At 45.8% G+C, this 13,994-nt stretch overlaps 2 protein-coding genes across 9 annotated transcripts in view; one reads left to right on the forward strand and one right to left on the reverse strand.

Annotated features, from left to right (window-relative positions):
* The window catches only part of SPATA13 (spermatogenesis associated 13), a 155,214-nt gene that overhangs the window by 17,887 nt on the left and 123,333 nt on the right, over nt 1-13,994 (reverse strand). For 7 of the 8 annotated variants that reach the window (XM_061374423.1, XM_061374418.1, XM_061374421.1 and 4 more), the window contains one exon: nt 325-461. In XM_061374423.1, the coding sequence (XP_061230407.1) occupies nt 325-461 (137 nt within the window). Of the gene's footprint in view, nt 1-324; nt 462-2,876; nt 3,164-13,994 lie in introns of those variants that run through there. The other variant, XM_061374425.1, reaches the window with a different exon arrangement.
* Nucleotides 7,118-9,733, forward strand: LOC133223686 (E3 ubiquitin-protein ligase Topors-like). The gene is given in 1 exon segment (XM_061374615.1): nt 7,118-9,733. A coding segment is annotated over 1 exon segment (2,616 nt).

Genomic DNA, 13,994 nt, shown 5'->3' on the forward strand with positions numbered 1-13,994 from the left:
GCCCATGATTACTCTTGTTACAGGATAAAACTAAAATTCTGGATTTTCAGAAATCCAGGCATATATTTTATTAGTGGGAACAATTAAGAGTCCTAATCCAGAGCAGTTACATAGGCTAACAAGTTACAATCCCAATGAAGTACTAGTCACTGTGCTCCTCCCCGGCACTGGCCCATGGGCCCTGCCAGAGACAGGACACCATGGCTGTTGGATTGTTCGTGACACTGGCTATTGCCATTCCAGGTTTTATTAATATGAAACATCAGATCTGTGGAAAACACCCCCATCCCCATCATTACAGCAATGGAAAGCCCAGGATGTTACCTCATTAATTGCTAGCTGTTCCCCTCCGGGCTGCAGGTACCTGGGAGTGGCTTGGCAGAGCTCCTCATAACTGTAATCTTCCTCACTGCCATTGTCATCCACTAAGGCTGAAGATTCAGTCCCACCATCTGCAGCAACTAAAACAAAGATGCAACAGCTGTTTGCTTCATCATTTTTATGATTCCTCCAAAAAAACAATGCAGGAGGAATTGCTGAGAGGTTGCTTTTGTTGTCATAATATAACAATAACAGCACAAACGAAGGACAGCAGAGCTCTCAGGAAAAACACTCTTCCACCACTGAATACTTTTCACTCTTCTTTGGAATTTTCTCTGATGAAACTTAGAAATTCTCCCTTTTGTGTGCAAAAACCAGAACTACAACCATTATTTGTTAATTTTTTACCCAGAGGAAATCTCAGACTACATGAATCAGCTGGGAGGTCTCAATGCCTTTTCCCATGTGGCAGATCAGAGAGCTCCAATGGGAAGGCAGATGGGGCTACTGTCAGTCCCAGGCTGGGTTCTGTCACATTGCCACATCCCTGCAGGAACCCAAAACCTCAATGCTCCTCTGAGCTGGCTGCCACCACCTCTCTCACGTGCTGGAGGAGGCTCTGGCAGCACCAAGGTATCTGCAGGGTATCCCCCAGGGGGACAAAGAGCCTGGACTGCCTGAGAAAACACTTGTTCTAATTGCCTCAAATCACAAAGACAGTCTTGGTTTGACAGTGGTGCATCCTCTGACCAAAGAGGCAGCTTTGTAAGGAAATAGAGGCCAGAACTAAGATGGGCTTCATCTTATTACACAGCCACATAAACCAGGAGAAATGTCATGTGACTGTCGCTATGCACATGTAAATCTGAAGTTACTATATAAAACTGTAAGACCCGTTTTGGGTACATCACTGGGTGGTAGATCCTTTTGGTGACCATCTCTGTTCTGGCAGATGAAGAGGACTGGGGTCTGACATCAGGACCAAGTAATACTGACTGACTCATGCCCACACTGCTCAGTGCTAGGCCCTTTCAGAGTAGGTTTGCCTTTCAAAGCCAGCAGTAATGTCGAACAGAGCAGGGGATGAGCTGGTAACCAAGAAGTGTTCATGACCAGTGGTCCAATGCTTGAGTGCAACCTCTGGTCCTTGTTAATTTACCCTGAAGATTTATTCCTAAAGCAGTCTCAAGCAGTGAATAACTAGAAAGTCTGAAAATCATATAATGTTCAAAAATCCGATTAAAAAAGTAGTAGTAGCAGTAATAATAATAATAATTAATAATAACAACAACAACAATATAATCAGAATGGGCTGGTAGCACAGAGCTCCTTTCTAATGGTTAATGTGTCCCAGGTAGGTTGCCACATAGCCTGCTGAGCATCTCTCTTGCTACACAGTACCCAGTAAGGGGCCTTTAAGTGAAGTTATCAAACCTGCCACCTGCACCTGGCAGCAAGACTGAGCAGCAGGGCCCTGACCTGCCTCTTCTCTGCCTTGCTTCAAGACTGAGTACCACCTGCCTGCTGAGCTCTGCGTTCCGGATGGGTGAGTCACAGAGATGTCTCCTGGCTCTACTCCACACACCTACATAATGAACGAGCACACCACTGCCTATCCATTATTTACCTTACAGGGAGAAACACCTTAACCCCCTCCTTATGGGCACTTATACCATCATGAGCATCTTTGGTCATTTGGGTATTAATTCATAAGAGACATCAAAACTGATTACTGCACAGATTCACTAAAAGACTTGTAAGATTTTTCTTTCTTTCAAAGGTGGCAAAATACAGCATAGCCTTGATGTAACAGAACATACCTATTTGACTGTTCTGTTCTACTCCCTAGCATTTTAAATATAAACTCATATTGATGGTACAATCTGCCTTACCAGAAAGGATGCAGGATCTCTATTTAAAAAAATAAGATTCTTTTTTCCCTACAGACTCATAAATGTGAGTGCTGACAAACTTTTAAAACACATCTTGTGAAACTTACTGAAACTGCTTTATAAAAAAACCCAACCTGCAAATAAATAATTCATTGCATCAATTTTCAGGCTATAAAGCAACACCAAAAAATTAATCCCAGTGATCATTTATACATCTCTGCTGTACTATCAGTACTGGCTGATGGTTTGTTCCAGTAACAAGAGCACACCGAAATAACCTAACTCGCTTGGCTCCAGATGAAAAAAGAGTGCAATCTGGGGATCTATAACTGTTCATTATTCTGTACCAAACCAACAAGCTTACATTGTCTTCATAGTTAGACTCAAGTGAAAATCAGTCACTTGCATTCTGCATCTAGTCCTCTATTGTTTATAGACAGGGGTGGGCTTTCTGATCGCACCAACAGGATGCAAAAACTTAACAGCCTGGGACTGATTCTGATCTCCTAGCGGCTTTGTCACCACTGTAAGGCTGCAGGCTCCTGTGGGTGCCACAGTATAGGCACGATCAGAATCAGGCCCCCTGCCTGTCCCAGGTTACCAGTTCACTCTAAAACCACCATAAAATCAGCACGCAAGAGAGCATGTTATCCTTGTACATACCCATCTGAAGGCTCTCCAGACTCCAAAACCGGGCCATTCCCCCCCGCGCTACCATGCTGCAGTCAGACTCAACCCCAGGCAAGGGTCTGACCTCTAACAGGTGATGCTGGGTCCTGGAGGGATAGCGGAGGACGACAAAAGGCTCGGAGCTACCCTCAGCGGGCAGGCGCACAGCAGTGCGCTGGGATGCCGGCAGTGCCTGCGCGGACCAGCCCAGCCGGGAGCTGCCAGCGGCGCGCTCTGGCTGGCCGCGAGCGCTCTGAAATCATGGGGTGCCCTTAGGGAGGAAGTTCCAGAAAAGAAACAAAAACCTGGTTTCTGGGCCCCGGCGCTGTGCCTGCAGCCGCCGCTCCCAGAGAGCCCCAGCGTCTCGAGCGCAGCCAGCCAAGGAGTGCATTTGTTTTTCATTACAGCAGCTTAATGTGATTTCAATCTATATTCAAATGACTGCAATTCAAAGGAAAGGACTATTTGGACGGGAGCTGGGAGTTCCTTGTGTTACAACACTGTTAGGAGTATCGGTCTCTCTGTGTTATATTATACCGGTTAAAACTCCAGCAGAAGTAAACAATGAAGGTACTTTTTGCATAGTTATTAAAACTTCTCTTGCTTCACAGGCAAACGCTGTACCATTATTTAGGGCACAAGCAGCTAAAGTGTTAAGGCTGCAGCAGGCTGCTCTCAGGAACAGAGAGGAGGACAGAGACATTTTCTTCCTGAAACTACAAACTTAATTCAGCTGCTCCAAAAAACAGGAAGGCACCCAAATAGTCCAGCTTTCACTGGGACTGACCCAGCCAGAGCACAACCTCATTCATTCACCATGGGCCAGCATTTACCACCCTCACACTGGTGGTGTTCTGCTGGATCAGTTCATGCACTGGAAGCAAAGACAGGAGCTACTATCATCAGCAGAGTGCAAAGCCTGCTGCAGTCTGTGCTTGTACACAGCACTGCATTTACGTCTTGGAAAGCTCCATAATCTTTATGGCTCAACTTTTTACCTGCAAACTGCATTGCTCAGCTGAGCCTGTCCTGTAACAGGGGACTGCCTCCCCAGGGATGCATTCACAAAACCCTGGAGGCATTTCTGTACACAGTGACCTCTCAACACCCACTGAAATCACATGGGTTCCCCTAGCGCTGCCTCTAGTGAGAAGAAAAGGCCAAACATCGCCCTGCAATGCTAATGCCATCTTCCTACAAAAGTCCAGACTGGGCTGCAGTACAGGAGGCTGGTAGGAATCCTCTTCTGACTACCTCTATTTTCCTGCTGCAAGAACACTTGTTGGATAGCACAGTAAAAAGAAGCTACTACATACTCTGTTTATACACGATTTTCTGAGCACAAATCAGTAAAAAAAAAAACCCAAACAACCCAGTAAATAGAAGTAACATTGAAGTGCTAATGATCTTTAAGGTCCCTTCCAACTCAAACCACTCTATGATTCTATGATCATGGGACATGCAAGTGAAGGTTTCACGCTTTCAATGAGCCAGAGAGCACAAGCCATGTCAAACCTGTACCCACAAGGGAAAATAAGCTGAACAGCCAAAGGAAAATGAGCTCAGATCCCACACAGCTCTTCTTGAAGATGCATTAAAAATGAACCTTGAAGAACAGTCATTCTGTTTGAATTCTGTAGAACAGAACAGCCTGTGTGCTTTTGCCTGGTGACAAATCCAATGCCACCATGGGATGCTGCTGGGGAGGGTGGATCTCTTCATCTACCAACTGTGCAGCCACCAACTGAACCACCACAAAAGTACTAGTTTGGGCTGAGCTGGTGGCGGCTTCGTTTCCTTGAGGTATCAGGCAGGGATAGGAGGCGGCTCAGGCTGTCCTTTTTAGTGACAGCCCACAGTGACCCTGTCCAAGTGCATGCTGAGTTTGCCTACCCACTGCCCAGAGCACTCTGAAAAGGCTGTGGGTAGCACATACTAATACTAACAGCTAGCTTACCCACCTCAAGAACATCCAGGTCTAGATACCCCTCTGGCATCACAGGACCCTCCACCCTGGGGCAACCAAAGGTACCCCCACCCACTGCTCTGACAGCAGCCAGTAGGAGATGTCCAGGGAAGAACATAAAAATAGATGAGGCATGTAATGGCCTTTCTCTGATGTACTTCCCTAAGTTTCAGCTATCTGCAGATCAGAGTCAGATCCCTCCTGGGGCAGAAGTGATATCTTTGTGTTTAATGAACCAAATTTTTCAAACCCTTTTTTGAATTTCTGTAAACTTTTGGGATGTGAAATATCATGTGTAGCAATTACTTTCATTGTTTAATCTTTTAGAGTGTGAAAACTGCCTTTTATTTTGAACTTGCTATCTCATCATTTCATTTGATGCCTTTCGGTTATTACATTATTGGAAACAGTAGCTATTATCTATTCACTTTTCCAATGCCAATCAGACTATTATTCCCCTACTGCCCTTTTTGCCAAGATGCAGAGCCCTGGCTGCATTAATCATTCCTCACACAGAGGCACTGAGTAGGTTTTCTTGTCCTTTTGCCTTTATATCATTCCCTGTAAAAGATGCCTTTTGAGGTGGAAAGGAACAACAGGGAGATGGCCCCCACATGCCACACCAGTGGCACAATTGGGCTTTCTGTTTTGTCCGCTATTCCCTTCCTACAAATTCTTGCCCTTTTATTTACTGTTTTGACTGTTACTATGCGCTGAACTGACACTTTGTTAGGATTGCAAGATCTCTTCATGAATGACAATACCCAGCTCAAAGTCCATTCCTCTGCAAGCATACCAGGCTCATGTTCCTCCATGTGCACTACCTTGCCTTTATCAACACTGAATTCACATGCTGCCAGTGCAGTGCATCGTGCTGTGGCATTGTGAAATTCTCCTGCAACTCTGTTCAAGCAGCTTGTGCTTCTACTACCATGAATAATTTACACACAAGCAAGAATTATAATTTCATTCTGTACCTCCCTTCCCACATTATTTGTGAAGACACTGAACATCTGGCTCCACTCATGAGCTCTCTTCTTACGGAAACCAACCACTTTCCTCCTCCCCTTTACTTAGTACTTACTTGTTAAAGCATGGAGGGATCTTCCTTCTTATATCTTTAGCAAACTATTTCTACATTCTTGTAGCTTTGCATTAAAATTGCTACAGGTTTGGGGTTTTTTCTGTTTGGATGCAATTCAACAATCTGAAGGATGCCTTTTTTTCTTCTGATAGATTCATTTTCCATGTGTTTAATGACAGAACTCTTTTCTGGTGTTTCCAAATTCTGTTTTGACAGGTGATATGAATTTGCTCTAAGTGTCTCCTGTGCTGTCCTTGAATACTCTCCATGCTGCCTGCAAGCATTCAACATAGAATACAATCATAGAATAGTTTGAGTTGGAAAGGACCTTATGATCATCCAGTTCCAACCCCTGCTATGGGCAGCGACACCTCACACAAAATCATCGCACCCAAGGCTCTGTCCAACCTGGCCTTGAACACGGCCAGGGATGGAGCATTCACAGCTTCTCTGGGCAACCCATTCCAGTGCCTCACCACCCTCACAGTAAAGAACTTCCTTCTTATATCCAATGTAAACGAGCCTTTCCTGTTCTCTGTTTTCTCATTTGTGCTTTGTTTCTTTTCCTGTACAATCAGGGAATGTTTGCCTGTCTTAAAGATGGGTTGTGATGATGAAAACACATTGGGAGCAGTGAGATAAGAAGCTAATATAGGTGAAAAAGAGTATTATGACAACTAAGTTACTCAACTGTACTAATCATTGGGAAAATGACTACCTGGGAAACATCCCCCTGGATGTTTCCCAGGTACACTGGAAAAGGTACTTGGGTCGGAGCAATCCCAGGCACAGCTACAGGCCTGGCAGAGAAGAGATTCAGAGCAGCCCTGCGGAGAAGGACTTGGGGGTTCTGGTTGATGAGAAAATGAACATGAGCCAGCTTCAGTGTGCGCTCGCAGCCCAGAAAGCAACCGTATCCTGGCTGCATCAAAAGGAGTGTGACCAGCAGGGCGAAGGAGGTGATCCTGCCCCTCTACTCTGCTCTCGTGAGACCTCACTTAGAGCATTGTGTGCAGTTCTGGTGTCCTCAACTTAAAAAGGACATAGAACTGTTGGAGCAAGTCCAGAGGAGGCCACGAGGATGGTCAGGGCCTGGAGCACCTCCTGTATGAGTCGGAGGCTCAGCTTTGCGGTGATTGGGATGGACAAACGTTTCCCGGCAACACAGTGTTTACGGCGCCACCCATGGCAGAACCCTTACAGCCTCTGGCCAAGGGCAGCTGACACTGTGGCTCCCTGCCGGGAGAGGAGCAGCAGGAGGCTGCCAGCGCTGGAAGACACTGGATACGACACAGGCTGAAGACAGCTGCAGCCCACACTGGGCGCGAGGGCACGGCAGCGAACATGACTTCAGCAGATGAGAAGTTTTCAGGAGACAGCAACTTGTCACCAAAAGCCAGCACAAGCAAGCTTCCAACAGATGCTTCTCCTGACTCTAAATGCCCTATATGCTTGGACAGATTTGACAATGTTGCATATCTGGATCGCTGTTTTCACAGGTTCTGTTTCTCCTGTGTCCAGGAGTGGTCAAAAACCAAAGCAGAATGTCCCCTCTGCAAGCAACCCTTCTTTACTATTTTCCATACAATTCGTGCAGACGACGACTTCGAGGAGTACATACTTAGCCCTATAGGAAAAGACCCTTTTATCGGCCCTGATGGCGGCATAATTCATTACCGTACCACCTCAACAGGGGATCGTCGCCCTGACCCTTCCCTTTCCCAAAGGACGCTGCATCTTCCAGTATTTTCTGAACCAGCGCAGCACAGGGATGGAGAGAGGCAGCAGACGATAAGGAGGCCAGCCTCAAGGAGCCAGGCTGGTGCAGAGGGCAGAGCTCTGCGGCGGATTCAGGTGGAGGACTTGATCAACTTCCGCAGAGCTCTCTACAGTACTGGTGTGCGTATTCATAGCATTCAGGATGGTGGCCGCTACAGAGACATTTCAGCAGAGTTTTTCCGCTGTAACCCTGCCTGCCTGCACAGGTTGGTCCCTTGGCTGAACAGAGAACTTACAGCCCTCTTTGGTACCTATGCATCTTTTATTAATACTGTACGGCGCCTTATCATGAACAATTTGACTGAGTATGATCTGGAAAGTCAGGCCTTCGCTGATAAGTTAAAGCCGTTTTTGCTGGATCGGACTGAACATTTCTTACATGAATTCATCAGTTTTGCCCGTTGTCCTTTTAACTTAGAAGCATATGATCAACACGCCAATTATGATTGGCATGCACCATCGTACAATGAAGGAAGCCGCTCAGACTTGTCAGTTATTACAATATCTCCAGATACAACGTACTCTCAAGGCCCAGATAACAGTTTGTCTGTGACTGGTCTCAGCCAGGCTCCTTGGGATGATGAAACTCCAGGGCCTTACTATTCCATTTCAGAAGAGGTTCCTGTGACTCTGGAGATGTCAGAAAGTTCTGATGAAGGCTGTGCTACAAACAGTCAAAGGACCAATCTGCAGACTCAGTTACAGGCTAATGTTGACTCCAATGACAGTGATTCTTCCTCAGACAACTGTGTTTTTGTTCGGTATGTTAAGCCACTAGCTGAGAGGACACCAGAAATTGTTGAGCTGTCCTCAGACTCTGAGGAACCCATCAGGGAAGAGAAAAACGAAGATGTAAAGAAACAGCAGCCAGTCAACTGTCGCAGGTGGAGTGATAGTGAACCAAGCAGGAGTTTATCACCACATTCCACCACATACAAGGAGAATCTTGGTAGCTGTAGAAGCTGCTTATCTCCTGAAGTTGAGGAGACAAAAGATGATGAGAAGTACAAACATAAGGTAAAAGATCTGACTTCACAGGTCTCAAGCTGGAGCCCCCCTCCAGAGAGTGACACAGTGTGCTCCCCCTGGAATCACAGATTGTCTAGAAAGGGAAAGTCCAGGAGCCCACAATCCTGTTCATGGAACAGTCATGTCAGTCATGGGCATCGGTCTAGGAGGGAGCATCATAGAAAAAGCCAAACTAAAAGGAGACGATCAAGAAGCAGAGATAGTAGCAAACGTAGAAGCAAAAGAAGCAGCAGGAGGTCAAGGGCTCATGAAAGCGAAGTCTCTCTAGAAAGCCAGAGGGGCTCTTTCAGTCATGAGAGCACTCCATCCAGAGAAGTAAGCAGATCACGATCAAGTAGCAAAGGCCATGGCAAAAGGAGATCAAGAAGTAGAGACAGTGATCGTTATTATGTAAAAGACAGTTATCAAAGTAGACACCAGTGGGGACATGCTTTCTGTAGTTGAAAGGTGTTTGGAGATGGCTATGAATCCTCCAGCAGGAGGACTCAGTCTAATGATACCTACTCAAGGCAGTCTCCGAGTCCAGAATGTAGGATACCATCATTTATTGAAAAGGCAGATCCACACAGCCAGAGCGGATTTCGCCAGAGACACTACTACTGTTATGAAAGGTGCAGGTCAAGGAGTCGATCAAGCAACAGGTCAAGGACTCCGCCGAGGGGAACTGAGAGAATGAAAAGTGAAAAACCTGGTGGAAAAAGGAAGTACAAAACTCTCCACCTGGAGAATACATTCACTGAGAGCACAAATCGAGAAAGAGAAAGTGACCCCAAGAAGACTTTCTCAAAATTTAGCGACTACTACAAAAATAAAGACAGCCTTTCAGACAGTCAAGCAGGCAGCCACATGACACATAAGAAAAAGAAAAAAAAGATGAGAAGTCCAAGCGTGGAGATTGTCTATGAAGGAAAAGCAACAGAAGCCACAAGGCAACTTAAAAAGAAAAAGGATAAAAAGAAACACTGGAAATGTCATACAAGTAACACTTCTTAAATTTCTGCATTTGTTAAAACTGCATTTTTCCTCTTAAGAACAAAAAACCCCACCCTTATGTGATTTTTGTTTGTTAAAAGATATCTGGGAAATGAATAAAACTTTTGAATGTCTATGTACTACTGAGTCAATACAGATAGAATATTGCCAGTATGTGACTTCTATAGTTTCTCAAAAGACTGGAAGTTACGATTTCATAAAGCCATCCTGTATTCTTGTAGTATTAAAATATATGTACGGAGTATTCTCCTGCACATCACTGGGCAAACGCCTCCGAGTCATTTAGAGCTGAATGGTTATTGTTTGTTTCTAAACATAGAGAACTCCGCTTTCCGCCTCTCTAAAACCTGAGTATGCTCCATTTGAGACACAACTGTAACTACTCATGTGAGCTAATCGAGGCTGACCACACTTCCCAGGTGGGACAGCACTAATACAATCCCATCTGAAAGATACCACAGCATGTTACCCCTTACACCACCAGCACAGCACAGGTGTGATGATCTCCTGGCTTTTACTGTTTCCTTTGTGCAGACAACACGTTTATGGGAACACAGAAATTCTGTAGCAGGCATGGATCACCCTGAGCCTTGGCAGGAAATCACAAGAGCCATGGAATGGTTTGTGTGGGAAGGGAGCTTAAAGCTCCTCCAGCTCCAACCGTTGCCACAGGCAGGGACCCCTTCCACTGGAGCAGCTTGCTCCAAGCCCCTGTGTCCAACCTGGCCTTGAACACTGCCAGGGATGGGGCAGCCATAGCTTCTCTGGGCACCCTGTGCCAGCACCTCAGCACCCTCACAGGGAAGAGCTTCTGCCTAAGAGCTCATCTCAGTCTCCCCTCGGGCAGGTTCAAGCTATTCCCCTTGGCCTGTCCCTACAGGCCCTTGTCCAAAGCCCCTCTCCAGCTTTCCTGCTGCCCCTTTAGGCACTGGAGCTGCTCCAAGGTCTCCCCTTCAGGAGCCTTCTCTTCTCCAGGCTGGAATCAGACCCCAAACACAGAAGCTTAGAGCAGACACGCGCGGGCAGATGGACCCTTAGCCCGCACACCAGCTCCTGAGGCGTCGAGGGCCGCCCTGTCCCCGCACTGCGGTGCTCGCCCTTCCACCGGGCCCAACGGCGGTACAGGTACCAGCACCCGCGCGCCCTCCTGTGGCTGCCTCCTCTCTGCCCGGCCCCGCCATCTCCTCACGCCCGGCCTTGCCCTGCCAGGCGGGGCGCCCCGCTCCCGCCTCAGCCGCGCTCCTCCCCGGTAACCACAGGTAAAGCCCCCCAGCGGAATGGTGCTGGCCCTGCTGCCCCAAAGCAACATGGCCGCCACGGCCCCACCTCATCGGCCGCCGGCCTGCTGCGGCCATCTTGGGCGCGGAGGGGGGCGGAGGTGGTAGTGCTGCCATGCTTGAGGCGATGCTGGGCACCGGCTCTGGAATTCCTCCAAACCCCACCAGGTTTCCTTGCTTTTTGTTCCAGTTTTGCTCCCGTTTCACAGCACATCAAGGTCAGGGCCCCAGACCTAAACCCCCTTGGAGCTGTTGCCAGCGTTCAGTGCTCAGGTGTGGTTCAGCATCACCCTCTACATGTGCAGTTCGGACTGCAGTAAGTTCCTGGGGGGACTTGGGTTTTCCCCCAACTCCATCCATATTAGGAGTCTTCTTTTGAAAGAAATGCATGGATTTTCATGCCTTGTTTCTACAAACCTGAACAAAGAATAAAAATATAACCAAATAAAATCTATTTGTTTTCATACCTGCAAAGCGCAGTGGTTGTCTATAATGGGCTTGTTCCTCAGGTGAGTTTAATACATCTCTTTACCTTACAGCCCTGCTGGCTCTGGCAGCTCCTCCATCGCCACCAGCACGTTATTGCCAGGGTGAAGAGATGGGTTTGGAGGAGCCTGACCCCAGGGAATGCATCTTTTTCTGCTCCTTTAAACTCCTTTGTTACGTAAATGACTTCTCACTTTTATTTGCTTTCCCTTTTCTAAATTAAAACACATACCATTTAAGTTTTTTTTACTGTTCTCACTCCTGCAAGGATATTTGCTCAGAGTGTATTATGGACACAGTGGCCAAGATTCATTATCTGTCTGTATTTGCTCAATGAACAGCACCCTAAATTATCTGTTTCTTTCAGCCAAGGTCACCTAGATTAGCTGGGCAATCCATAGAGACACATCCCACTCTTACAGAGTAGCTCTTATGTGTGATCCTGCACACAGCTCAGGAACGATTCAAGAACAACGCTTAACCCACACCGCAGCAATTTAAATCTTTTATGACTGTGCTTGCTGCCTTTGAAACTTCTCTGGTTCCTTGGTTTGTCACATTTGCTGTCACTGTCCTGGTGATCTTTTGAGGTCCCTTCCAATCTCTAGCATACTGTGATCTCAAGTGGTTCATAATGTAATTCTGTCACTATATTGTTTCTCGTTTAGGCATGGCATTCTAGTTCATGGATCCTGTGACACTTGATAATACAATCAATTTGCTTATCTGAATTGGTTCTTATTTTCTTTAATATGTTAGACACCCGCTTTTACTGGTACAATATTTTCTCTTATTTCTATACAGCTTGCACAATGGTTATATACTGGTTATGCTCCAGCTCAGAGAGCAATACACTACATCCAAAGGCAATTCCTACTCTTTCATTGACTGCAATGGCTAGAGCCTCAATCAGTTGTTTAAATGTAGACATTTAGTGCCATTTAAAGAATTTTGGATATCCTGCTGGCCTCCAGCTGTCACTAAAGAAAGGAATAGTTCTCCCATAGGTCCTCTGTCATTTCTGACAGCTGCAGGCATATCCTCAGGAACCCCACACAGCACTGGACCCTGGGGTGGGTAAGTGAATCAAGCTCTAGTCCTCTAGTGACTCTAATGGGTGTTCTAATGTTTAACTCTTATGTGGTTACCTACATTTAGACTAAATTTAGGTGACTTAGACTTGAGCTGAATCCCACCCCATCTACTCAGACCTGAGCCCATCTAAAGGAGCTCAATTAAATTAGCCAAGTTCAAGTTGCACACCACCATACCTCATAGCAGCCTTCCAGTATCTGAAGGGGGCATATAGGGATGCTGGGGATGGACTCTTCATTAGCTACTGTAGTGACAGGACAAGGGGTAATGTGTTAAAACTTAAACAGGGGAAGTTTAGATTGGATATAAGGAGGAAATTCTTTCCTGTTAGGGTGCTGAGGCACTGGAATGGGTTGCCCAAGGAAGTTGTGAATGCTCGATCCCTGGCGGTGTTCAAGTCCAGGTTGAACAGAGCCTTGGGTGACATGGTTTAGTGTGAGGTGTCCTTGCCCATGGCAGGGGGGCTGTAACAAGATGATCTTAAGGTCCTTTCCAACCCTAACTATTCTATGATTCTAATATGCAAAAAAAGGGTACGTTTTTAAGATATTATAAAAATTGTTCTAGAGGAAGAGTAGCAATGTAAGTCCCAAGGGAAGTTTCGCTTACATCTTGGCTGGTTGTTACTCTGTCTCCTACAGTATGACAATTTACTGTCTTGTAACTGTTGTTTTTCTAAAAATGTACATCTCCAATTCTATCCCCTATTGTTATAAAAGTAGACATGCAATGTATTAGGCTTTAGCAAGTAACTAAAAAAAGACATCACTGGTTTGCAGTGCTTGCGTTTAGAATTTCTTTCTACAATAAAGGGCTTTTGTGCTATCAGATTTCACTGTACATGAGCAAAAAAAAAACTCTCCCATGTTCAAAGACAAGGAAATGCCTTGTGAATTTAAGGGAGAAAGGAAAGCAATCAGAATGTGTGACAGTAGTCATGTCATTATTTTTTGCTGGAGCTACTTAACAGATCTTTACAACTGCTTTCAAACTGCAAAGTCGATGATATTCCCCAGTTGTCCTCAAGGCTTTGATTTCAGCAGCTTTTCCTGCTCAACTTTTATATTTATTGCAATGAGTCATGAAAGTGACATCTAGAATAACCAATATTGCTTTGGCTTCATTGTCTTCAAAAGCAGCCAGAATCTTGCTTTTTGTATTTGTCATCCTGATGCTTATGTTTAGGAGGCCAATTATTTGAAAGCTAAATGCCTGGAATGCTCTCAGGCAATTGTCTAAGTAACAAGTAGTATTTCATGTGGTTTCCAAACATGAAATGGAAAGGAGAACTAAATATAGAAAAATACATCCTTCTCTGTGATACTTAAAGAGTCTCTTTTTTCCAAAACTAGCTCATGACAAACCTGTTATTCTTTGAGTGTTATTCTCTTCTGGAATCAGGG

The sequence above is a fragment of the Neopsephotus bourkii genome, unplaced genomic scaffold (genome assembly GCF_033783945.1).
Source record: "Neopsephotus bourkii isolate Nb327-2 ecotype Australia unplaced genomic scaffold, CSIRO-AGI_Nbou_v1 NB_1638, whole genome shotgun sequence".
Taxonomy (NCBI): Eukaryota; Metazoa; Chordata; class Aves; order Psittaciformes; family Psittacidae; genus Neopsephotus; species Neopsephotus bourkii.